The sequence below is a fragment of the Astyanax mexicanus genome, chromosome 23 (genome assembly GCF_023375975.1).
Source record: "Astyanax mexicanus isolate ESR-SI-001 chromosome 23, AstMex3_surface, whole genome shotgun sequence".
Classification (NCBI taxonomy): domain Eukaryota; kingdom Metazoa; phylum Chordata; class Actinopteri; order Characiformes; family Acestrorhamphidae; genus Astyanax; species Astyanax mexicanus.
Window position 1 is genome coordinate 25,551,749 of NC_064430.1, and position 27,523 is coordinate 25,579,271.

Here is a 27,523-nt window from a genome sequence, read left to right on the forward strand (position 1 = left end):
TGTACGATTAGAAACTGGAGTTTATCTGTTGATGGTGCTTAAATTATCTAAAACAAAAAAAAGTGCTAAGGTAGGTGTTTCTTATAATGTGGCCAATAAAAGTGAAAGCACATTGTTGCACCATCTATTACTTTAGAATGCAATAGTGCAACCTCACTAGTGCTCTTGTCACTTAATACAATCAAATCCTCACAGCAATGCTTCAAGTAGTAGGTGTATATATTTCTAATAAAGTGGCCAGTGAGTAGAAGCTCAAATTATACTAGGTGTTTCTAGTAATTTGACCAAAGCAAGCATATGTATGTGTTTCTAATAAAGTGGCCATTCAGTGAGTGTAAGCTCAAATTATAGTACATGTTTCTAATAAAGTGGCCAATACAAGCATATTGTAGGTGTTTCCAATAAAAAGTGGCCAGTACAAGCATATGGTAAATGTTTTTAATAAAGTGGCCAAAGAGTAGAAGCACAAATGATAGTAGGTGTTTCTAATATAATGACCAGTACACAAATATGAAAAAAGTGTTTCTAATAAAGTGGCCATTCATTGAGTATAAGCCGAAGTTACCGTAGGTGTTTCTAGTAAAGTGGCCAGTACAAGAATGTAATAAATGTTTCTAATAAAGTGGTCAAAGAGTAGAAGCACAAATCATAGTAGGTGTTTCTAATAAAGTGGCCAGTACAAGGACATGGTAGGTGTTACTAATAAAGTGGCCATTCAGTGAGTGTAAGCTTAAATTATAGTACATGTTTCTAATAAAGTGGCCTTTCAGTGAGTGTAAGCTTAAATTATAGTACATGTTTCTAATAAAGTGGCTTGTACAAGTATATGGTAAATGTTTCTAATAAAGTGGCCAGTACAAGTATATGGTAAATGTTTCTAATAAAGTGACCATTCAGTGAGTGTAAGCTTAAATTATAGTACATGTTTCTAATAAAGTGGCTAGTACAAGTATATAGTAGGTGTTTCTAATAAATGGGCCAATACTTTTGAATGTTGGAGGTTCTTGATCATCCAATAGTGCAACCTCAATAATGCTTCTGTTGATGAATACAATCAAATCCTCACAACAATCTAGTAGAAACTCGTACCCATCCACACCTTTTCCATTGGCCAGTGAGTAGAAGCACATTACCATAGGAGTTTCTAATAAAGTGGCCACTAAGTGAGTGGTCTTTATTACGAACTATTAAGATTATGAAATGGTTTATGATGGGAAAGATATGATGGATAATGATGATGATGATAACACAGTGTGAGGTTGAGCTGAGGAGGAGGAGGATGAAGATGATGATGAAGGTCAGATGGTGCTTTTATGAGGTTTTATGAGGTTGGGTAGTGGGATACTCAACGCTGCTGTAAAGGTCCTGAGTGCAGGAGAGTGATATGTGAGTGATGTTCACCCTGAAGATAGAGGAGCTCTGTATGCACGGTTAGTATCAGATACACTCTTTTGATGTGACGGGAACTGAAAATCATTTAGCTGATGCTTTCTTTGTAGCTCGGTCTCTGGATGGCTGTAGAACCCATCTGGAGAGCACATGGCTGAGCACTTGTGGTTCCTCAAGTAAACACCACTGGAGGACTAGTGATCCCTTAAAAGGCATTGCAAGAAGAAGCATCATCCAACAAAACTACTGCTTAAAAAGCACCATGAACCATCACACAGTGTATTGATGTAGTTTGGAAGAAATGGACATTAGCTCTGGACAGAAACATAGTTATATGAACAAACAGATGAATAAATGGATGGATGGATGGATGGATGGACCAACAGAGAGATACAAATGGACAAGGACAGAAACATAGCTAGATAAATAAACAGTTTAATAGATGAATGGACGAATGGATGGATGGATGGATGGATGGATAAATAAACAGTTAAATGGATGGATGGATTGATGGATGGATGGACCAACAGAGAGATACAAATAGACAAAGACAGAAACATAGCTAGATAAATAAACAGTTGAATATATGGGTGGATGGATGGATGGATGGATGGATGGACCAACAGAGAGATACAAATGGACAAAGACAGAAACATAGCTAGATAAATAAACAGTTGAATAGATGGATGGATGGATGGATGGATGGATGGACCAACAGAGAGATACAAATGGACAAAGACAGAAACATAGCTAGATAAGTAAACAGTTGAATAGATAGATGAATTCAAAATATTGAATTGATAGATGTCAGAGCAACATATGCCTTCAAGACCACATTTTTTTGTTTTCTCTTCTACATCTTCTATATTTAAACTTTTATGTCATAATTTGTGTTTTATCAGCATAGCATCATATAAAACATCGCTATCTCATCACCTGACCCTGAGATAAGAGGAGATGTTGAGTATTTTCTCTTTGCTCTGGGCATTCCTGTACCCACAGGTATCAGTGCAGGTATCAGGCTGGCATTCTGTTGTCTGGTCAATAACGACAGCAGAGCCGAGGATGAGCAGAGAAATGTCTTCTTCTTCTTTCTCTTCTGGAATCCGATGCCAATTTACAGCCGGACAGCGGAGAGCATGAAGTGTTATCAGTCGTTCATTATGGATGCTGACAGAGGGGCCGGCCCGAGTGAGTTAGGACCCCCGTTACGCCGGTGCTCTGCTGGAGGCTCTTTATTCAGGCCGTATTTACGAGGCTTGGCCTCCAGACCGGGGATTTGTTGGGTCGTTTAATTTTTTTTCTCGTCCTCCTCACCATGCTTTTACACTCACTGATGCCCCTCCCACTGCCCTGCTCTGTCCATTCAATAGAGCTGTGATTAGGGGTGATAAAAGAGAGAGAGAGAGAGAGAGAGAGAGAGTGAGAGGGTTATTAGCAACTTTAGAGAAAGATGATATGTTTCTCATTCACTTTCTCTCAACTTTCTGTTATTTTTCTTCCTTTCTTTCTCTTTTATCATGCGCTATTTTCTCTATAATTCAGTTTATTCCTCTTTTTATTATTATTCACTCTTTTCTCATTCCTTTTTTATATAATTTTCTTTTTTTACTTTCTTTCTTTCCTTCCTTACCTTACTTTCTCTTCCATTCTTGGACTTTTAATTTTATCTTCTTTCTATCCTCTTTTTATTTATTTTACGTTTTTGTGCTTTTGTGCTTGGTCTCATTATTCTTTCTTTCTTTCTTTCTTTCTTTCTTTCTTTCTTTCTTTCTTTCTTTCTTTCTTTCTTTCTTTCTCTTGCATTCTTAAATGTCTCTTTCTGCCTCTTTCTATCCACTTTCAATTTCTTTAAATTTATTTTGTCTTCTTTTTTAGTTTTTTTGTTTTCTTTCTTTCTTTCTTTCTTTCTTTCTTTCTTTAACTTTTTGTTTTCTCATCTGTCACTCTTTGTCTCTCTTTATTTATTCCTTCTTCTTGTTTTCACTTTTTTTCTTACTTTACTGTCTCTTCTATTCTCAAACTATAATTATCTCTTCTCTCTCTGTCTTTTTCTATCCTCTTTGCATTTCTTTTACATTTGTTTATTCTTTTTCTTCTTTGCTTTGTCTCATTTCTTTCTTTCTTTCTTTCTTTCTTTCTTTCTTTCTTTCTTTTTTTTGTTCTTTCTTTCTTTCTTTCTTTCTTTCTTTCTTTCTTTCTTTCTTTCTTTCTTTCTTTTTTTTGTTCTTTCTTTCTTTCTTTCTTTCTTTCTTTCTTTCTTTTTTTGTTCTTTCTTTCTTTCTTTCTTTCTTTCTTTCTTTCTCTTGTTAGTAAGATCAGTAAGACATGCAGTGTTTTTGTTCTTAGGTTTCTGGGATGTTTACAGTCTAAGTTTTGTGTATCAGTAAATAAGGAGTCCGCGGGGGATGATATCGCTCGTTATTATAATTACTCTGCTGCTGGTGTTGCTGAATGTATAGCGGGTCTCTATAGGAGCTGAGGGTCTTTTCTGGTGTTTGGTGTTTTATTTCAGTGTTCAGATCTCTGCTTGTCTGAGTGAGTGGGATGGCGGTGCGGCGGCGGCGGCGGCTGAACGGGGGGAAGAGCTTAGCCGGAGAACGCTGGCAGTGTGATGTCTAATTAAATAAGAGCAAATGGGCTTACAACCTCTGTCTCTTAATTAGCTCAGGGTACACCGCTGCACCACCAATTAATACATTCACATTCAGCAGAGTCAATTAAACTCTGAGCGCTGAGTGAGCTGAATACAAGCTGAATACGACACCCAGCTGATCCACGGTTCTACCTGTGATCTAGAACTCTGTCTCTCTATATTTAGAACAATGACAGCAAATAAACAAGAAAAAAAATTGTACCCATTGATAATCTTTTACAATGTGCTATATAGGGTGTTTTTGATAGGCAGCGGCTGTGGTAAGCATAGTGGTACATGGGATATTCCAGGTGGTTATAGAGGCTAAAATATCCCTAGGTGGTTGCTATGACATAACAGTTTGTTTTTATGTTTCAATCTCTTGTACTATGTAGTTGCTGTGATATTTTAAGTCCTTGTCTGATATACCAGGTTTTTATTGGTTTTGCTATGGAGTAGTTGTGGTATTTACGGTGGTTTCTATGTAGAGGTTGTTGCTATGCTCTCCTATGGTGGTTGCTATGGTGTTGCTTTCATACACCTGGGGGTCGCCTGTTTTTTACAATGCAGATGCTATGATAGTCTGTATATCTATCTCTGTCCATCCATCCACCCATCTATCAATTTTGTCTGCCATTTATTTGTCCACAAATTTGTATGTCTATCTATCTATCTATCTATCTATCTATCTATCTGTCTGTCTGTCTGTCTGTCTGTCTGTCTGTCTGTCTGTCCATAGTAAATATATACAACCTTTTAAAACGTCCACCTGCTCTTGATAAAAGTATATATCTCGGCCCAATAGTCAAATCATCAGTCCATCCGATCGTCCGTCCATTTATCTATCTGTCTGTCTGTCTGTCCGTCCATCCGTCCATCTAGATGCATTGTAAATATGTACAAATATATCACCTGCTCTTTCTGAAAGCATTCCTTATGAAATCAATATTATCCTGGGTTTAATCCTTTGGGCGTTAGGATTTAATTGCATTCAGCCTTTTGAGAGAATCAAGTGAGGTCAGGTTCTGATGTTAGATGATTAATTCTCATCCCAAAGGTACTGGATGGAGCTCCATCATTCCTGGTGAACACTGCTCTACAGATACAATGCTGGGGGGCTTTATATCCTTCTAACCAATGCTTGATATTGAGAAATGTGATATAACTGTGCTGCTTTGGAGCGTCCCATTGGTCAGTGCTTTTGTATGGATGTTATACAGGCTGTGTGTGAATGTCTGTCATCATTAAATGGCAGGATTAGAAATACTTTATGCCTGAGTCTCTTGAGTCTAAACCTCTGCTTCCATCTCTTCTTGCAGGAACAGACGCTGGAGGACCGGACGCTGGTGATGTGGCCACAGTGAGTGAGGTTGGAGCTTCAACGTCCTGCAGAAAGACTCTCCAGAGATTGAATCTCCATTTCCAGGCGTTTCCCGAGGACGGCCCTGAACGGAGACGGACAGTGCTGCGGCCGGCGGCGGACAGACGGTGGACAGGATGTGGGAGGGGCTAAGGCTGCGAGTGTTGTTGTTGTGTCTGGGGGCCGTGTTGTGGAGCTCGGCCGTGGCGGCCAGGTCCAGAGGCCCTCAGGATCGGGGCCACAGGCACCACCACCCTTCCATCTACAGACACAGAGAGAGGCATAAGGAGGGCCAGGTCCTCCACCGCTCCAAACGAGGATGGGTGTGGAACCAGTTCTTCGTCATTGAGGAATACACAGGTCCGGACCCGGTACTGGTGGGAAGGGTAAGCCTGGATTTATATTGTGATTTATACTGTGTCTTCTAAAATGATTGGAAACTATGGTGATGGCCAACCATCCATATGTCAATCTATCCATCCATGGATCTATTTACTTATCTATTCATAAAAAAAGTGTTCTGTTCAATCATTGGTTCCTTTTGGATATAAAGCAGTTCCTAACTATCCACAACTAAAGAGCTAAATATGGACCCTCTGTCGGTTCCTCTGAATGGGTTTGAGAACTGTTGTTCCAGGTTTTAATTTTTGATTTTTTTTTCAAATCTCCTACTGCAGTTTACATTGTATAGACATTTCCAGATAAATGGACAGATAGAACACTTGGTAGAAAGGCGATAGAAATAGTGTCCACAAAGAAATAACTTGAAACCTACTAAAATGAAAAGCTGACCTGACCTTCTTTCAGAACTCTTTCAGAAGAAAATGAGTAAATCTGTTTATTTACCAGTCTGATACCCTATCAACATATCCATCTATAAAGCCATCCATCAAGCCATCCATCCATTTATCCGGCCATCCATCTACTTATCCATTCATATATCTGTCCATGCACTTGCTTATTCATCCATCCATTATTTCAACAACCCATATATCTATTGATCTATCCATCTGTCATCTATCCATCTACCTCTGTCTATGCATGAATCCATCCATCCATTCATCCATCCACCTTCTTATCTATTCATCTATCTATCCATATACTTATCCATTCACCTATCCAGTCATCTACTTATCCGTTCATCTATCTATCCATTATTGCATCAACCCATTTATCTATTGATCCACCCATCCATCATCTATCCATCTACATCTATCTATGCATGCATCCATTCATCCATCCGTCCATCCATCCCTCCATGTTTCTATCTTCCTATGCATACAACAATTAATTGATTCCCTCTATACATATCATCTATAAATCCATTCATAGATCTATCCAACAGTGCATCCACTCATTCATGCATCCATTCATCCATCTATCTGTTCATTCATTCATTCATTCATTCATCCATCCATACATTCATCTGCCCTACCACCTATTCATCCATCCTTCCATCCATTCATCCATCTATTTGTCCAACTGTCAACCCATTGATTGATTCATTCATTCAATCATTCATCCAATCATCTATCTATTTATTCATCCATTCATCCATCCATCCATCCATCCAGCCATCCATCTTCTTATTTTTTTTAATCAGGGTTGCGTTGGGTCCAGTAATCACTGGGCTTAAGGCCACATCACCATTATATGGGTCCAGCCCTGCTCACAAACTCTCAGTGTATCGGTTAATAAAGCAATAAATGTATATTTTTTATCTTTATATGTACATGTGTAACACAATTGTAGATGTTTTTAAATGTTCTAACTTTATTACATATGCAATAGCTCAGCTGGTAAAAATACATTGTATCATTTAAATGCAATTGTGTAAAATAAATGTCCAGTTCCTCTTAAATATTTACAAGCAAAGATTTGTTTTAAGCGTGCTTTAAAAACGCTGCTGCTGAATAATTAAATAACGTGTGATTTTGTAAATCTGTATCATTTAAAGCTGCTTTTATTCACCTTTTATTGACTTTCCTTCATCTTTTAGAGGAGCATAGTGAAAATGAGCCTATGGGCTTTAATGTCTTTCTGCGCTCATCAATAATTAATATGTGTAAGGTCTTTTTGTGTGCAGTTTTATGCACATGTTTTATATTATTGCCCGTTAATCTATAATAGACATAAAAACACAATAACACACACATTTAAAGCCCAAACAATCAGTAATACAGCTCTGGATACACTGGAAGTCACTGGTGTATTCATTACATGCACACAGTCCTCCCAGTAGCCTCCATTTATTCCACAGAAGCAATCAGCGCTCCAGTGATTAAAGGTTATAAATTGGATTTCTTTTATAATAACAGGCCGTTCGGGAAGGGGGAGGGGATGTTGGGGGGGTGGCGTCGGGGGCATTGTCAGAAGAAGCAGACGATTTATTGCTCTGCTAGACGCCAACATGACAGACCTGCACTTGCCTTTTAAATCCCACCTGGAAAACGTGGAGGTTCTGAGATATTGGACTGGGAAATACCGCATAAGGATTTTAATTTTACTGTAATGAGCTTCATCAGCATCAGACTGAACATCAGATGTAAGATGATGTAAGAGTGGGGGAGGAGCTTCACCCTCAGAGAAATGAGAAATGCAGAACTTACAGTTAGAATCCACTATATCTATAACTATATCAGTAACAACAGCAAATCACCCGCAGAGAGACGGTAGGACAGAAAAAGGAGATCGATATATAGTTAGATGAATAGAAAGAGGATGGATGGATGAATGAATGGATGGATAGAAGTATAGATGGATGGATACATAAATGGACAGATGGATGGATGAACAGATATAGCAAAACTATATAATCAACAACAGCGTACCACCCAGACAAAGACAGACAGACAGAACAAGCAGATCGAAACTGTGTGCAGTTAGATACACAGATGGATGGATGGATGGATGGATGGATGAATGGATGGATGGATGCATGGATGGATGGATGGATGAATGAATGGATGAATGGATGGATGGATGGATGGATAGATAAATGGACAGATGGATGGATGCACAGATATATCAAAACTATATCAACAACAACATACCACCAACATAGAAAGTTGGGCTTTTTGTGTTGGAACATGTTATAGGTCTGGTTACACTGCAGACCTGTGGTCAGTCCTCAAATCACCGTATCTAACCCAGCGTCCTCTGTTTCTCTCTCTCTCTCTCTCTCTGTCTCTGTACCTCCAGCTCCATTCGGACGTGGACATGGGGGACGGCAACATCAAATACATCCTCTCAGGAGAAGGAGCCGGAACTATTTTTGTCATCGATGACAAAACTGGAAATATCCACGCCACCAAGACGCTGGACCGAGAGGAGCAGGCGGAGTACACGCTGACGGCCCAGGCGGTGGCGCGAGACACCAACAAGCCCCTGGAGCCTCCGTCAGAGTTCATCGTGAAGGTGCAGGACATCAACGATAACCCACCGGTGTTCCTCCACGGACCGTACTACGCCAACGTGGCTGAAATGTCTAATGTTGGTAAGTTCTGTAAAGAATTTGACCAATATTTGCAGATCTAGTTACCTTCTTTACCCATTTTTGGTAGAAACCACAAGTACTTAGGGTCGTTGTCTTGGTGCATGACCCACCTTCTCTTTAGAAGGGGTTTACCTGATTGTCCTCCCATTGATTAACAAAAAAATAAAAAATAACACCTGACTCTAATTTAACTTTTAAATGAACTTCTAATCATATCATCGAGTTTCACATACTTTTGCAACTTAAAAATACGTAATATTGGATCATTTTCCTTAATAAATAAATGAAGGTGTGTAAATTTTGATGATGTTTTAAGTCATATATATTGTATATGCAGAAATATAGAATATTCTAAGGGGTTCACAACTTTCAAGCGCTGCTGTATATAAATATATAGTATAAATAAATAAATACATATTAGTATATATAAAGGTTTTAGAGTAAAGTATGCTGCTTTCAAGACCACATCAATTCAATTGCCCTCCATGCATTATTTCATAGATTATTGATATTTTTTTTTCATAAGAGACACTATAAAGAAAATTTAATTTAGCATGTTTTGGTGGTGAGGGGGTTATCTAACTAAGTTAAGTAAAGCTAAGCTAAGTAAATAAAACTTTAACATAACACTTTAAAGTCAAACGAGCGCTGGATGTTAATATACACAAATTTCTCTGCTGAAAATTTGATTTGATTTGGGTGAGTAAAACGCTTCGTTTTATTTACAGTAACCTTAGATTCCCAAATTTCTCCAGCACTAAGGCTGGAGCATTAGCATTCGCGTGCTAGTGGGGATTAGCAGCAGGCTGCATGCCGATAATACTCACCTCTGAACAGGGAAATGGCGAACGCGGTTAGTGGTTTAATACCAATGCTGCTCCAACAGTGCTAGTGTGGGTTAGGAGAACCTCCAGGCCAATAATACTAACCTCTTAAAGGGGGATATAGCAATTAGCGGCTAATGCTAATGCTGCTCCAACTTTGGTGCTGGAGAACTAAACCTAAACTCCTGAATAACACTGCAATTTGGGCTTTACTGCTTTTTCCAACCTGACTGGTACATTTCATAAAATTCATTATAAGGAGCACTGATGATGTTTGGGAATATTAAAGGATTTTAAGCACCAAAAATATGGTAGATTACTTTAAAAAAATAAAAAATAAATGGCTCTGTAGTAAGAGCGAATTACGTCATGAGATTGAGATTGATAATTAAGATTGAAGTTTCCAGATTATTTGATCTAAGTGCATTAACTTGTTAATATTGACACCACCACTATAAACCAACCAATACATATTTAACCTAATATTGAATGTCACTGAATATTAAATACATAAAATACAAAATCTGACGAGTAATTCCTGGTATGTGAGTGGTGGTGCATCCCGCTCCCTCCTGATTTTCCCGCGGAGGCAGGACACGACAGCTTGCTCCTCATGAATTATTCATACCAGCTGAAATCTGACCAGGGGAAAGTGAGTCAGAACGAGTGTTGTCATCGTCATTGTTGTTGTTGTTGTTGTTGTTGTTGTTCTTGTTGTTGTGCAGATCTCATACTGAGCCTGTCTAGGTGTGTGTGTGTGTGTGTGTGTGTGTTGGAGTGTGTGTTAGAGTGTGTATTAGTGTGTGTGTGTGTGTGTGTCCAGGTCTTGTTTGTTTGTACTCACTCCCCCCCCCCCTGTGCAATATATCATCTGTAATGCGATGCTGTCATGGTGTAACGATCTGTTACCCCGATGTCCTCCCATTGACGGCACAGGAAATGCCACCAGGGGGGAGGAGGGGTTCTGACCGCACCGGTTCCGGCTGGGTCATCTCCAAATACGTTGAGACAAGTGGGTAAACAGCGAGCGCCGGAGCGCCAATTGATTTCAGGCACCAGGACCTGTGGAGATTAGCGTGGCTCAGGGTAATTCTCAGGGGTGCGGGAGCCTGGGGGGGTCATTGTGTTGTGATATCCAGCGGCTGCTGCTACTGACCTCTAATCACTCAATACAGAACCAGGAGGAACGTTTCAGAAAACACTGAGATACGAGGCTTTCAATGTTTTTTCTGTTTTTTTTTTTTTTTTTTTTTTTTTACTGCTGTTTCTGACTTTAGAAGAGAACATCTGAGAGTCTCAACAGAATATTTGCATATCATTCATTCTTTCCTCCTTAGGTCTTAGGGTAGAACATCATATTTGATGTTTATTCATGTTTTATATTAATGCTGTTGCTGTTAAAGAGTTAAAAATATGAACATTTCATTTATTTTTTCAATTTGTACAGTCTGCCTCACATCCACAGTTGTACAATGAAGTACATGAATTCCTAGGTAGATGGATGGATGGATGGATGGATGGATGGATGGATGGCCAGAAGGATGCATGGATGGATGGATGTACTGCGAACGAATGTTCCTGGTTCTAGAACCTACTTTTGTACATTAGCTTTGAAAAACGGAACAGTGCCGATTCTAAGTATGTGGAAAAGTGCTGTACGTGGTTGCTGTGGTATACTGTATGAACTGGTCGACGTGGGGTTGTTAATTGGTTCAATGTTTCTCATATTTCATATTAAATTCCTACAAACTACAGCACAAAAATACACATAGACGGATATACAAATAAAGTGTTTGTGACCTGGTTGCTTGGTTGGTATCTCAGGTGATCCCTATGGTGCAGTTAAATATTTGCTAAGTTATAGTGGTGTAATATCATACAATGCTGCGTTGGGTTTGCTAAGTAGTTACTAATGGGGGGGCTATGGTGTTGTCATGGAATTTCATGAGGTTTCTATGGGGTTGCTAAGTGGTTGTTAAGCTGTTAATGCAGTGTCATGGCAAATCGCTAAGTAATGCTAAGTAAAAATAGCTTTCACACTAACACTGCTGACCTGTCTTTCCCTCTTTCTCAGGTACGTCAGTGATACAGGTCACGGCGTCGGACGCAGACGACCCAACGTACGGGAACAGCGCTAAACTGGTCTACAGCATCCTGCAGGGCCAGCCCTACTTCTCCATCGAGCCACACTCAGGTAATTCCAGTCACATAAATCCCATAATTAACACATAAACATGCAGTCAAAAGTTTGGACACTCTTGTAAATGCATCCATATATTTTTTAGTTATGTATCATCATAAAACCTCACAAAAACTGCTATAGGCTGTTAAATCAGGTTAATCAGATGTATAGTTTTGTGCCATTGCAAGAACAATGAATTAGATAAATACTTTTTTTGCAGATTACTTTTCATAAGTAGACTGATGGAATGGAAACTAAGGAGAAAGTATATTGACGCTTCAAAAACAACTACTTTTCAGTATTTCTATTGGTCCGTTCATCAATAAATTTACCATGGTGTAGGGGACAGTTTGTCTGGTTAAATGATCTAGTAAAGTAAAAATCGACAAAAATGAAGATACTTGTTTTTTTTTTTGTTTTGTTTTTTCATTGGACAGCGACGATATATAGTGCAAAAGTAGCAGTCCTAAAATAGAGCCTTGAGGAACTCCGCGAGTAATACTGAGATTTTTACTTGTGTGATTTCCTTGGGCAAGACAAATATAAATCATCTAAAATTATTTTGAGGTATCGTTTTTAAGATTTTTTTTTTTTTGCCTTATCTTGTACAGTTGCCATATTAGAGGTCTCACTTTTTTTTTTTTACTTTCACTGTGAATTTGGTGTGAAATTTCTTTGGCTTTAGTTCCAGCCCGTTCTGAAACGGTGTTGTCATGCCGTCTGAGTGTACCTGGCCTTTCCCGGTTTTAATGAACCGTAGGCCAGATTAGTTCAGCTCCATCCCAGCGGGGTATCAACCCCACAGCAGTCAGACAGGAAGGTGAATCAAATCCTGCTAATAAACCAAAGCTGCAGATTTCTCTGGATTCCAACAGGCGATCATACTCTGATACTCTTATAATTTGATCTGAAAATTTGATGGAAATGGAAATGGTTTGGTAACAAAATACATGAACTACACTTTTAATTTGAGTTGAGCCATTACACTTACAGTACTGGATAACCTGAAAAAAAACTGTGAATCCAAGGAAAATAATCCACTCGTATTCCTCATATTCTTTTAGGCTGCACTGTTAACTCAATGAAGGCAGTCTGAGACACAGTCTATGCTTGGTCTTGGAGAAGTGTAAGGAAGTCTGGCTCCACCTCTGTCTCTACTTCACAATAAATTATGGTTGTAAATTGATCTGTATATGTCTATGTGATTCTGCAGGAATCATTCGGACCGCCCTGCCGAACATGGACAGAGAAGCGAAGCAAGAGTATGACGTGGTCATCCAGGCCAAGGACATGGGGGGTCACATGGGTGGTCTGTCTGGAACGGCGCAGGTCAAAATTACTCTTACCGACGTCAACGACAACCCACCTAAGTTTGCCCAGGGTGAGTCCATCTACTTTACTATACCATATTTTATGGACTATAAACTATGAACACTATCAATGAAATTTTCTGGTCAATATTCATATGCAGCTCTGAAAAAAAAGACCCCTTAAAAATGATGAGTTTCTTTGATTTTACCAAACTAAAAAACTCTGGAATATAATCAAGAGGAAGATGGATGATCACAAGACATCGAACCAAACTGAACTGCTTAAATTTTTTGCACCAGGAGTAAAGCAGCATAAAGCTATCCAAAAGCAGTGTGTAAGACTGGTGGAGGAGAACATGATACCAAGATGCATGAAAACTGTAATCAACACCATGGTTATTCCAGCAAAAATTGATTTCTGAACTTTTAAAACATTTTTTGAATACGAAGTTGTTTTCTTTGCATTGTTTTAGATCTGAAAGTTCTGCATCTTTTTTGATACATGGTAAAAGGTTTTAATTGTAACAAAAACATGGTATTTTAACCCAGGTGTGAAACATATTACAATTATAGTTTCTAATGCATAGTAGCCATGGCTATTATGTGTTTATAATGTCTTATTAATGCATTATAATACATTATGAGGATGTTTATAGGGTCGTAGGGTGTTACCAAAGCAATGAAAAGGCAGATGTCACAATGCTTTTGACCTTTGTTAGGCCTATATGAGTAGTAAATGTGTATGTGTCTGTGTGTGTGTGTGTGTGTGTGTGTGTTAGCGTTTATCCCGCCCGACGCTCTCTCAGCCCTCACACCAAATATTAACTCTGACAGGCCCTGAGGGACCGGCGCCGATCCGCTAATGCGGCTACATCTGCTAACAGCAGAACATTGCAACTTAATTATTCAGGTCTTCTTTAAGCGTCGAGCGCGAGAGCGGTGATGTCAGCATCTCTCCAGTGCGCGAGAGACGATAAAACATTTACACTGTTTGCTTGAACGCGAGAGAGAAAAAAAAAACAGGACATGCCTGTGTGTGAGTGTGTGTGTGTGTGTGTGAGAGAGTGAGTGTGTTAGCGTTAGCTTCTTCGTCTTCACTGCAAACTGCACACTAAGCACACAGATTTGATCTTTCCATAGTGAGAGAAAATCGCCACCGTAAATCTGCTGCATTCACTTGGGTAAAAGCCTGAGGCGCGAGATCACGGCCCCTCCGGCACTTTAGTCACCAAAATTTTACGACATTTTGCACTGAAATGTACAAATTCTGAACTGTAGTGGTTCTATGCATGGCAAAATACAAGCAACCACCTATAATACAATAATAACCACTTAGAAAGTACTTGGAATTGCCTGGAAACACCCTAGCAACCACCTGGAACACCAGATGAATCCCACAGCAATTGTCTACAACTACCTGGGAACATCCTAGCAATCAAATGGAATACCATACTAACCATTTAATTCATGCCTGCCACTGTCTGGATGGACCCTAGCAACCACCTGGCATACCATGTAAATCCCTCAGTCTACAACTACCTGGGAACATCCTAGCAATCAAATGGAATACCACATAAGCCATTTAAGTCAATGCCTGCCATTGTCTGGAACACCGTAGCAACCACCTAGAATACCACATTAACCACTTATTAAGTGTATGTGCCAGTTTGGACGCGCCTTTGCAACAACCAGGAATATCATATTAACCACTAAGGATGGCAAAAACTGTCTGCAAACATCATATAAACCACTTGGAATACCATTTTAACCATTTAAATAATCCCTGCCACTTCCTGGAAACACTCTAGCAACCACTTGGAATAGATAATGTATTAATTACTTATCAAGTGTACTTATCACCCTTGCAACAACCTGGAATGTCCTCTTAACCACTGAGGATGGCTACAACCGGCTACAAACAATCCCAAAAAAACACCTGAAGTACCATATTAACCATGTATCAAGTGTATGTACAGTAAATGTCTGGAGACACCCTTGCAATGATCTGCAATAATTGGTCACATTAACCAATGAGGATGGCTACAACAGCTTGGAAATGCCCTAGCAACTACATGGAGTACCATATTAACCATTTAGGAAGTGCATGCAAATGTCTCAAAACACCCTAGCAACCACATGGAATAACATACTGTATTAACCATTTAGCACAGGCCTTTCAACTGAATCAAAACACTCTTGCAACCGCATGGAACACCACATTAACCATTTGGGATGTGCATGCAAATGCCTCAAAAACACCCTAGCAACCACAGGGAATACCATATTGATCGAGAGTTCCAGTGGAATAACTGTACAAAACAATTGCCTAAATGCCTGCACGCTCATGTGATCTCATAACAGCCTCCAAATTGAGTTTTCTTATTAGAACTGCATGGCGTAACTATTGCAACTGACTGGAATACCATATTAACCACCCTACAGACTCATGCAATACCATAACAAACTCCAAATATTGTTTTCTGATTGCAACTGTCTGATATAATCCTAGAAGCCGACTGGAATACCATATTAGCCACCCTACAGACTCATGTAATACCATAACAAACTCCAAATATTGTTTTCTTATTGCAACTGCCTGACTAGAATCCAATCCTAGAAGCCAACTGGAATACCATATTAACCACCTTACAGATTTATGTAAACCCATTAAAACCATTAAATGTTGTTTGAGACTGCATGGAAACACCATAGCAACCACCTGGAATTCATATTCATATTCACATTTTAATCACTTATCAAGTGCATATACTGTACCTGTCTGAATACAGCGTTGAAACGACCTGGAATGTCATATTAACCACCGGGGATGGATACAGCTGGCTTCGAACATTCTAGAAACCACCTGGAATACCATGTTAACCACTGGAATAATCTAATTCTAATCAACACCATGCTCTTTTCTCACTGTATTTGCCTGGAAACCAATAGTTAGAACAAAAACCATGGACAAAAACCATTCTAAACATTTTTTTAAAGAAAAGTAAGACAGTGTCCCAGTGTCTGTTCCAACAGCAAGATGCGCTGTGGTTACTGGAACCTCCAGCCACCTGAAATAACAACCATAACCTCCCGACTGATGAAGGAAAACACTGCTGCTGTAAGTGATGTGGAAACGGTGTGCAGCTCAGTGATCTGCAGTGGAGCTTTGGACAATCAGTATCACATTGCTGGTTTGGGACAGCAGTTCAGTTCAGTTCTTTCAGTCAGAGGGAGATGGAGTTTTATTCCAGTGGGACTGGAGGTAATGGGCCAATTAAAAAAAACTCCAGTTTGGCAATGTGGACCATTTCCCTCTCTCATCGCAGTACTATTTGTTGGAAATTGGACAGTTTTCTTTCTGCTGCAGCGCCGCTGCTCTACTTTTTTATATCTCAATATTTGTATCTATAATATAAATACTTGTATACATTTTTAAATGTATATATTGGCTCTGGTCCATTGCTTATCTCAGATTCTGCTATTTTTCTGTTTGTTTTTTTACAGACTAATATCTCATATTCTAGGGTATATATGGGTGCTCATTGAGGTTCTTTACAGATGGATATCTCTCTCCTATTCCAGTGTATATAAATGTTTATAGTGGGTGTTTATTAACTAATATCTCCTGTTTAAGTGAATAGGGGTGTTGGTTGAGGGTGTTTACAGTATAATATCTTGTATTCTGAGGTGTTTTTTGATCAATATTTCACATTTCAGCGTCCCTTATTCTAGTGTATAGGAGTGTTTAGTGAGGCTGTGTACAGACTGCTAGCTCATATTTGACTATATGTTATTATTTATTAAGGTGTTTATGGAATAATATCCCTTATAACACTGCATAGGCCTGTTAAGTAAGGTTGTGGACAGTCTACTATCTCATATTCGACTTTAATTTAGTATTTATTGTGGCGTAAAGAAAAAATATCTCAGACTCCAGTGCATAGGCCTGTTTCATGCACGCTCTGCCTATTTTTCAGACAGAGTTATAATGCTCAATTTTGCAACCCCCACATATAATTTCCAAGTCAGAAAGACTTCAATTGACAGCGTCACTAGCCTACGTGGCATCAGCGCCAGATTTTCAGCCTGTGGGTTGGAGCTGGAGTCCTCCTAAAGATGTGTTCTTTTAATTAGCTTAGCTTTGGAGAGAAGACCAAGCATCCGAAGCCCCGGGCTGAAAAGGCTGTGTGGTTTGAGTTTTTTTTTTTTTTTTCTCTCTCTGTTTATTTGGCTGTTCTGATTGAAGAACCCTCTCTTTACATGCCGAAGCCTCGTCCGCTCTTTCTTTTCTTTCTGTTTTTTTTTTCTTCCCAGCAGCTACTCTCTTTCCAGTGTGGGAGTTATTTTTGTAAATGCAGTTGAAGCCTTTGGCTTTGAGCAGTCAGTGAGGAGAGCCCATATGGTCCCCCTGCTCTGCCCTGGCCTCAACTACACACACACACACACATTGACACACACACATAAACACACATACACACACACACATATACACACACATGCACGCTTGCAGGTGCCTAGCAGCTGAGCCACGTCGCCACAGGTAGCATGTGTGTTATGGAGCTCATTGGCTGCTCTGCTCTCTCCGGGCCGGGGCGAGATGCTTTTTCCTGCCCAGTGGATGAGTCATGGTCAGTGTTAACAGTGTTACGATGGCCACACACTCTCCCAGTATAGTGCTCCCGAGACCAGACTTTATACTGGGCTTTATGCTAGGCAACCACCTAGAGTGGTGCAGAAAATGCAGATCACTGTGTATCTACAGTACTGTGTGTGCTAATGCTATTGGTAATGCTAACCTTGTATATTCAGTTTTTATTCTATAAAAAACTACGGTCAAAATTTCTCCCAAATTCCAAAAAAAAAAAAAAAAGTCATTTAGAGCATTTATTTGCAGAAAAAATGAAAAATGGCTGAAACAACAAGCTTTCAGAGTTTATAGACCTCATATAATGCAAAGAAAACAAGTTTTCATGCATCTTGGCTTCATGTTTTCCTCCACCAGTCTTGCACACTGCTTTTGGATAACTTTATGCTGCTTTACTCCTGGTGCAAAAATCCAAGCAGTTCAGTTCAGTTTGGTTTGATGGCTTTTGATCATGCATCTTCCTCTTGATCATATTCCAGAGGATTTCAATTTGGTCAAATCAAAGAAACTCACCATTTTTAAGTGGTATCTTTTTTTTTTTTCCAGAGCAGTATATATAGCGTGCCAAAATGCCTATCGTTTGTAGTATAGAGACTATTTTGAGCTCCCAGCTTGAAATGCTTCTTATATCCCAATCAGACTCTATCATTTGGGATTTGGCCAATGGCCTACATTGTAAATGAATACTGTCATAGTCATCCAGACTGTGAAGGAACACATAAAGAAACATGTAGTAACTTAAAACTGTTAAATAAACTAAAATACAGGATTTTTTTATTTATAATGTGCACTTAAAATGATTTAATTTTCCCAAAACTCAACAGTGCACCTTATGTATGACTTTTACCAGTCAGGTATTAAGGAGCAGTAAAGCCACTTCACTAAAAATAGAAAATAGATGTTTATTGATAGTGCGCCTTAACATACAGTTGTGGTCAAAAGTTTACATACACTTGTAAAAAAACATAATGTTATGGCTGTCTTGAGTTTTCAATAAGTTCTACAACTCTTATTTTTCTGTGATAGAGTGATCGGAACACATACATGTTTGTCACAAAAAACAGTCATAAAATTTGGTTCTTTCATAAATTTATTATGGGTCTGCTGAAAATGTCACCAAATCTGCTGGGTCAAAAATATACATACAGCAACAAAATTTGTCAATTTTGGTGATGTAGCGAGTTGTGTCAATCAAATTAGCTTCATGTCATGGCCTCTTCACTTCTTGTAAGTGATTCTGATTGACTACAGCTGTTGACTTCTCATGAGCCCATTTAAATAGGGCTCATTTGACCCAGTGATTAGACTCAGCTACAAAAGCTACAATGGGAAAGTCAAAGGAACTCAGTGTGGATCTGAAAAAGCGAATTATTGACTTGAACAAGTCAGGGAAGTCACTTGGAGCCATTTCAAAGCAGCTACAGGTCCCAAGAGCAACTGTGCAGACAATTATACGCAAGTATAAAGTGCATGGAACAGTTGTGTCACTGCCACGATCAGGAAGAAAACGCAAGCTATCACATGCTGCCGAGAGGAGATTGGTCAGGATGGTCAAGAGTCAACCAAGAATCACCAAGAAGCAGGTCTGCAAGGATTTGGAAGCTGATGGAACACAGGTGTCAGTCTCCACAGTCAAGCGTGTTTTACATCGCCATGGACTGAGAGGCTGCCGTGCAAGAAAGAAGCCCTTGCTCCAGAAAAGGCACCTTAAGACTCGGCTGAAGTTTGCTGCTGATCACATGGACAAAGATAAAACCTTCTGGAGGAAAGTTCTCTGGTCAGACGAAACAAAAATTGAGATGTTTGGCCACAACACCCAGCAATATGTTTGGAGGAGAAAAGGTGAGGCCTTTAATCCCAGGAACACCATGCCTACTGTCAAGCATGGTGGTGGTAGTATTATGCTCTGGGGATGTTTTGCTGCCAGTGGAACTGGTTCTTTGCAGAAAGTAAATGGGATAATGAAGAAGGAGGATTACCTCCAAATTCTGCAGGAAAACTTAAAACCATCACCCCGAAGGTTGGGTCTTGGGCGCAGTTGGGTGTTCCAACAAGACAATGACCCAAAACACACATCAAAAGTGGTAAAGGAATGGCTAAACCAGGCTAGAATTAAGGTTTTAGAATGGCCTTCCCAAAGTCCTGACTTAAACCCCATTGAGAACATGTGGACAGTGCTAAAGAAACGGGTTCATGCAAGAAAACCATCACATTTAGCTGAACTGCACCAATTCTGTCAAGAAGAGTGGGCAAACATTCCACCTGAAGCTTGCCAGGAGCTTGTGGATGGCTACCAAAAGCGCCTAGTTGCCGTGAAAATGGCCAAGGGACATGTAACCAAATACTAATGTTGCTGTATGTATATTTTTGACCCAGCAGATTTGGTGACATTTTCAGCAGACCCATAATAAATTTATGAAAGAACCAAATTTTATGACTGTTTTTTGTGACAAACATGTATGTGTTCCGATCACTCTATCACAGAAAAATAAGAGTTGTAGAACTTATTGAAAACTCAAGACAGCCATAACATTATGTTTTTTTACAAGTGTATGTAAACTTTTGACCACAACTGTACAGTGTACCTTATAGTCTGTAAAAGATGGTAGTCTGTGAAACATTTAGGTGCTCTTATCTAGGGAGCTGTTAGCTTGTCTTTGTTTCTGAGACTGTTAACTCTGATTAAATTATCCTGTACAACAGAGGTAACTCTTGCTCTTGCTTTCCTTGGGTGGTCCTGATGAGTGCCAGTTCTATCATTAAAGTGTTTTTGATGTTCTTGATTTTTTTCTCTTTTTTTCTCTTTTTGGATTGACTGACCTTTATTTCTTCAAGTAAATTGTTCTTTACTTAGTTGAGTAGTCCTTGCCATAATACGTAATAGAACATTACTTAAATAACTCTATTCTCTGTATACCTGTAACTCTACCTCTTTATAACCCCCTTCGTTGGATGATATTTTGTCCCAGATCATTTCTGCAATGGGCATTGTGGTTTAAGTGTTTTCACACCCCACTATCAGAGTATTTTTATAATAAAGTCTTTCCGCAATTCTCTATTTTATTACTGTTTTACACTAGCAGCCATCCCTCACTAGTATTCTACTCCTGCTCTACAAATTATTCAGTCCAGTGTGAATCGTAATTTCTTATCTTTGCTCAGGGCCTCAAATCATTAAATCCACCCTTCCCATGACCCTCTCTGTGTCTCACAGGTGTGTACGCCATGTCCATCTCAGAGGACAAGGTCCCGGGAGAGGAGGTGGGACGTCTGAAGGCCAGGGACCCGGACCAGGCGGAGAACGGGATGGTGGACTATAACGTGCTGGAGGGAGACGGCATGAACTTCTTCGAAATCAGTAAAGACTCAGAAACCCAGGAGGCCGTTGTCAAGCTGAAGAAGGTGAGGAGAAATGGCCCAATCAGAGAAGTGCTGCTCAGCGATGGCTCTGAGAGTTTCTGTGCTCTGCACGTTTTGCAGTTTCTACTGCTCTGAACTCAACTGATCACCTAATCACTTATTGAGCTTTTTGCGCACTTTTTATGCGACACAAGTAAAGAACAGAGACGTCACCATCTTTTCCTTCTAATTTAGCAGTTCTATAGCAGTTTTTTAATTTAGCAGTTTCTCTATTGTCAGTAAACAAAAGCGTATTTCTTACAAGAAACAATTTTTTTTAAAAAGTCAAACAAGTGCTGGATGTTAATCTACAGAGATTTCACTCCTGAAAAATCTTTATTTGGGTGAGTAAAGTGTTTTCAATTAATTTACAGTAAGCTTTGAATTAGATTTGGGTGCAGCAGCATTAGCAGCTAACCGCTAGAATTATATGAGTAGGTGAGAATTAGGTGATATTTTAGTTTAGAATTGTGATAGTAAAATGTTTATAGTCAAATATTAACTATTTACATTAAACACAGTTAATAACTACTTAGTATATTGAACTGGTCCAGACGAAATATTAATTATGTTGATAATTATGTTGGCTGATTTTTTAGAGCTGAGGATGCGGCACTTTCCTCTAAGTTTGTTGGTGATTCTTCTTAGTGATTGGCTGCATTGAATTGGGAAAAGTTGGGACAGTTGGAAAAGAGGCGGAGTCTGACTCCACATGTATCAGAGGAGGCATGCACTTGTCCTTTTCCTCCTAGTGTTGGGAGTATTATTAGTAATAGGGCAAGGTTTAATAGGCTTGGTTAAATTTGGTAGCAAATTGGATGAAACATTTACAGACCCGTGGAAGATAACACTTTCAATGATTGTCATGTCTATAAGACTGTATAAACACATTCATAAAGAATGAACTTAACCTCATCAAATCCTCAGAAAGACCTGATGCAACAAGGCAAACAAACCAATCAATGGCCTGAGGCCTTAGCTGGCCAACCCCAGACGACTGGTTATGAATGGACTGATATGACAAACTGTGTGAGCATCCCTTTAAATTCTGTGATGGTCAGTATAGGAAAGTACAACAACACAGCCCCCATCAAAGTGGCTCCTCCCACTAGTTGCTGACAATAGCTAGTCAGCCAGGTTCGTCATTCCTGCAGCCGGCAAAATATAAATATTCAGCAATCATGAAGTGATAGTTACACTTTTTTAGGAAGCCAGAAAAGAAAGAAAAGAGAGGAAGAGGAAGTCAAGTAAAAAAGACTAAGTGCTAAGTCATCATTTTCATTGGATAAATGGCAAAATTGAATTTACTTGTGGCCCCCAAATGCCAAGAAATGAATGTCCCTGTACCTACAGCAATCTAGAGTAATGTAGGTCTTTGCAGAAGAATTAAATAGTTATTTATTTACATTTATTTATTTATTTATTTTACCTGTTTTCTCTCTCTCAAAAACACACACACACACACACACACACAAACATGCTTATACACACACACACTTATACACACAGGCACGAGACTCATGACTCTCAGTGTATTACCTTCACCTTCAGCACACAGAGATAGAGGGTCTGTAAATACTGTGTTTGTCTGTGAAAGGTGAATAATATTGAGCGTTTTTTTCTCTCCGTGTCTATGTGTGTGTGTGTGTGTGTGTGTGTGTTACGTTGTTTGTATAGCTCAGCCTGTGTCACTCTTGGACTGTTGTGTTTGTTTGCTTGTTTACAGAATGTGTTTGTGTGTTTGTACGAGAGAAACAGAGAAAAGAGAGAGAGAGAGAGAGGGAAATGAAAGAGGAGAGCAGGAGACAATGGTAGAACGATACAGAGCCAATGAATAGAGAGAGAGAGAGAGAGAGAGAGACCTAGATAGAGTATTAGAGAAATTGATACAATGCGAGAGAGAGAGAAAAAGAGAGAGATAAAGAGAGAGAGAGAGAGAGAGAGAGAGAGAGAGAGAGAGAGAGAGAGAGAGCATGCGAGCGAGAGCTGCTCAGCGGGGTCCTTATAGAGATTTTCTGGCGGTTCCGCTGGGTGATTGCGGGGACTCGGCTCGGCTGTATCATTATGTCTGGGATGAGTTTTGACTTTCATGGCGCTCTCAGCGCCCGGCTGTAGGGCAGAGGATTATGCAGCCAGTTACACACCAACTCAGGTTGGCCAGCGCCGACACTTCTGGACCCGGGAACGTCCCAGTGCCTCGCAGGCCTAAAGACGGGCCAGATACTGCCCCCTGCTGACCTTCATATGCTAGTCTGAATGTCTGAGGGCCCTGAGGAGCCCAAGGCTCTGGAAAAACACACAGTACACAAAAGTGCATGTACTGGCTCTAAATTACCCATATCATACATGTAAGGCTGTGTGGGTTAGGGTATGGTAGAAGTGGTATCTGTACACAGCAAATTTCTGGAGTTCAAAAATCTGGAGTCCATAAGTTTGGACACACCTTCTCTTTTTTAATGCGTTTTCTTCATTCTCATGACCATTTACATTGTAGATTCTCACTTAGGCATCAAAACTATGAACGAACACGTGGAGTTACAATATGTACCTTAACAAAAAAAAGGTGAAATAACTAAAAAAAAAATTATATATATATATATATATATTCTAGTTTCTTCAAAATAGCCACCCTTTGCTCTGATTACTGCTTTGCACACTCTTGGCATCATTCTGTCAATGTGCTTCAAGAGGTGGCCACCTGAAATGAAAAGTTTTCCAACAGTCTTGAAAGAATGAGTTCCCAGAGGTGTTTATTAGCACTTGTTGCTCCTTTGCCTTCTTCACTCTGTGAAGAAGCACCAGCTCACCCCAAACCATCTGGATTGGGTTCAGGTCCGGTGACTGTGGAGGTTCAGCTCATTTTTTGTTAAGTACATAAAACTCCACATGTGTTCATTCATAGTTTTGATGCTTCAGTGAGAATCTACAATGTAAATAGTCGTGGAAATAAAGAAAACACATTGAAAAAGAGAAGGTGTGTCCAAACTTTTGGCCTTGTACTGTACTACACTGCCAAAGAGTTTCCCTCAACTCAACTTGTAGTCAACTAGTTGCTGAAAATAATTCTAATTGAAAGCCTTGCCATGAGAGATGACACGTCTCAATGAGCTGTTAGTGTAAAGTTAGTGTCCCTAGTGCCACATATCATTACTAGGGGTGACTGACTGTCGTATGCAATGGATCCCTGGATCACCACTATCACCAGTGCACAAAGTATGAAGGCAAGATTGAAGCTCTCACCACAAGGCCTAAATACTCTACTTTTACCTTCACCGGATCCCAAACAGAACCTGGATTCCAACCAACCTTTAAGTCCATTGATGTGGCCCCTTTTAAAGTATGTCAACTGGACAACATGTCTTCAAATGGGTCATATAGGATTTTTTAGCATTCAACAATCTCTCACTAAGAGGTACACTACCTAAAATGTGAGCTCTTTTCTGATTGGCTGGTGTGTTTTTCGTCTCAGTTAGGAAACTCTTAGGCTGGCTGTTGTACACGCGTTGAGTTCAGAAGACCATGAAGACAATACATACTAGTGCATTGTGTATGTAAAGAGCTGTGTTCTCTGGTTGTTAGAAAGAAGAGGCCAGTGTATTTATTTATTTATTTATTTATATACTTTCAGACAATGGCATTCCTCTTTCGCCGCCAAACAATCAGAGTGACGCGCTGCCGCTTCACTCAATAACACTCCGCCTGGCTGATGCACCTCTCGGGAAATCATCACCTTTTGCTCTTCAAAGCATGCCGAAAATTAAAGTCGGAATTACTGACGGAATCGCCGGGTTTTAATCAACCATTCTGTTTCAACTGCGGCCGGACCGCGCGTCCGGAATATTAAGGAGAGCCCGGCCTTATTGTGAATATTATCTGCTGCTGATTAGCTGCAGCCCCAAGTTATTAACTGCCAAAATAAAGGATAGCACAGAAAGAGAGAGAGAGAGAGGGAGAGAGAATGAGATAGAGCAGAAAAGAAAGAGGAAAGGAGACTAGAGATTGGGAAAGAGAGAAAGAAAAAGAAGATAAATGACAGTGTAAGCACTGGAGAAAAAAGATAGACAGTGCAATGTAAAAGTGTTAAAGAGCTTAAAAGAGGAACAGAGTGAAAAAGAGAGGTACAAAGTGAGAAATAGATAGAAGGAGTTAAAGAGAAAGAAAGAAAGAAAGAAAGAAAGAGGTAAGGAGGTAAAGAGAGAGGGGTAGAGGGGTATAGAGAGAAAGAGCTAAGGAGAGGTAAAGAGGCAGAAAGAGGGTGGAAGAGAAAAGCACATTGAATGAGGTAAGGAGAGATAGAGGTAAAGAGTGAGAGAGGTAGAGAGAGGGGAGAACAGAGAGAGAATGAGAGAGAGAGGTAGATAGAGGTAGAAAAGAATGTATAAGGGGTGGATTGAGGTAGACAGAGAGGTAGAGAGAGAGGTAGAGATAAGGTAGCGAGTGATATAAAGAGAAAGGTAGAGATAGAGGTAGAGAGAGAGGTAGGGAGATGGAGAGAGAGAGAGAGAGAGGTAGAAAGAGGTGGAGAGAGATGGAGAGAGAGATATAGAAAAAGAGGTAGAAGGATATATAGAGAGAGAGGTAGAAAGAGAGACAGGTAGAGAGAGAAAGAGGGAGGTAGAGAGTGAGGTAGAGAAATAGAGATAGAGATAAAGTTAAATAATAGTTAAAGAGAGAGATGTAGACAGAGGTAAAGAGAGAGGGGTAGAGAGAAGGGAGTAAAGAGAGAGAGGTAGATAGAGAGAGAGGTAGAGAGAGAGCTAGAGAGAGAGAAAGAGGTAGAGAGAGCTAGAGAGAGATATAAAGAGTTATAGAGAGAGAGGAAGAGGGAAGGGAGTAAAGAGAGAGAGAGAGAGAGAGAGAGGTAGAGGTAGAGAGAGAGAGGTAGAGAGAGAGGTAGAGATAGAGGTATGGAGAGATAGAGAGAGAGATGTATAGAGAGAGAAGTAGAGAGAAAGAGAGAGGTAGAGAAAGGTTAATAGAGAGATGTAGAGAGAGAGAGAGAAAGAGATAGAGAGAGAGAGAGAGAGAGAGAGAGAGAGAAAGAGAGAGGTAGAGAGAGAGTGATATAGAGAGGTATAGGTAAAGAGAGAGCTGTGTGTTGTTTGGACCTGTTGGAGGGAAAAAATGGGTCAGGGCTGTTTTCAGTTCTGATGGCTTCATTAGGCAGATCCGACAGAAAAGAAATGAAAATAAGAAAGGTGTGCGTGTATGTGTGTGTGTGTGTGTGTGTGTGTGTGTGTGTGTGCGTGTGTGTGTGTGTTGGGGGGTGTTTTCTTCCTTTGAGTGTAATTCACACATGGTAATTTGTGATGGAGATGTGAGAGTTTAATCAGGAAGCTGTGAATCCACGGCTGCAGGGGTTTCTGGAGGACAGAATTTGGCGCAACACCTGGAGACCAATCAGTGTAAAGTATAGCGAGACCCCGCCCACGTAGGTGACGATAACTGGGCGTAGTAAAAATAACCATTTAGTTACAATGTAACAAACGCATCTACCTTGGTTTGGACTCTTAGATGTGAAAATGGCCTCAGATTTATTGGCCAAGTATGTTTGATGTGTTGATGCTTAACCCCACTCACAAGATAGCACCTCACAACCTATACAGATGTGGGCAACAATCAGTTTACAATTTACTTTTGTCTCATGAGGTTTGGAATGTCAGTGTAAATAGTCTCAGGACAATTAGATACGTCCTGAAAGATCTGAATCAGAAGCTGAGAATAGTGTCCTGCTCTCAGTCTTAAAAGGTTCTGAAGAGGTGAGTCAAATGTTTTAGGAGGTCCAGGTGAATTTGGTCCTAAAAAAAAAAAAAAGAAAAAGAAAAAAGAAGGAGCTATATGGGGTTTATAGAGTTTATTCTGGATGTTCTGACGTGTGTTCCAGTTTTACTTTTTGTGAGGTTTTAGGTCCTTTAAAGATGTTTGGTCTGCTTTCAAGTCATCATTATCATCATTATCATCATCATCATCATCATCATCATCATCATCTTCTTCTTCTATTTCCTTTTTTTTTCTTCTTTTCTTTATCTTGGTTTTCCCCTTTTTTCACTGGGCTTGTATATATATTGTCATCCATCTCCTGTCCCCTTTTTCTTCTCCTTCTTTTCTCTGTTGGTTTTCGTACTCATCTTCCTTATGTATCTTGTGTTTTCCTCATTTTCTCGCTTGTGTTATTCTTTGTTCTTCATTTTCCTTTTTTTCATGATTTTCTTCCTTCTCATCCTATCTTCTTTGTTATCTTTCCCTCTTTACTTATTCTTCTTTCCTCCACCTTATTATTGTT

The 27,523-nt window shown here is 39.7% G+C and overlaps 1 protein-coding gene across 2 annotated transcripts in view; it reads left to right on the forward strand.

Moving 5' to 3' along the window:
• The window catches only part of cdh11 (cadherin 11, type 2, OB-cadherin (osteoblast)), a 256,020-nt gene that overhangs the window by 210,361 nt on the left and 18,136 nt on the right, over positions 1-27,523 (forward strand). Inside the window, exons 3-7 of one of the 2 annotated variants that reach the window (XM_007259778.3) lie at positions 5,344-5,770; positions 8,586-8,880; positions 11,779-11,898; positions 13,100-13,267; positions 21,056-21,243. The exons of the other annotated variant lie outside the window; for it this stretch is intronic. Of the exons in view, the coding sequence (XP_007259840.3) occupies positions 5,522-5,770; positions 8,586-8,880; positions 11,779-11,898; positions 13,100-13,267; positions 21,056-21,243 (1,020 nt within the window). The 5' untranslated portion in view covers positions 5,344-5,521. The remainder of the gene's footprint in view (positions 1-5,343; positions 5,771-8,585; positions 8,881-11,778; positions 11,899-13,099; positions 13,268-21,055; positions 21,244-27,523) is intronic. 2 annotated transcript variants of the gene reach the window in all.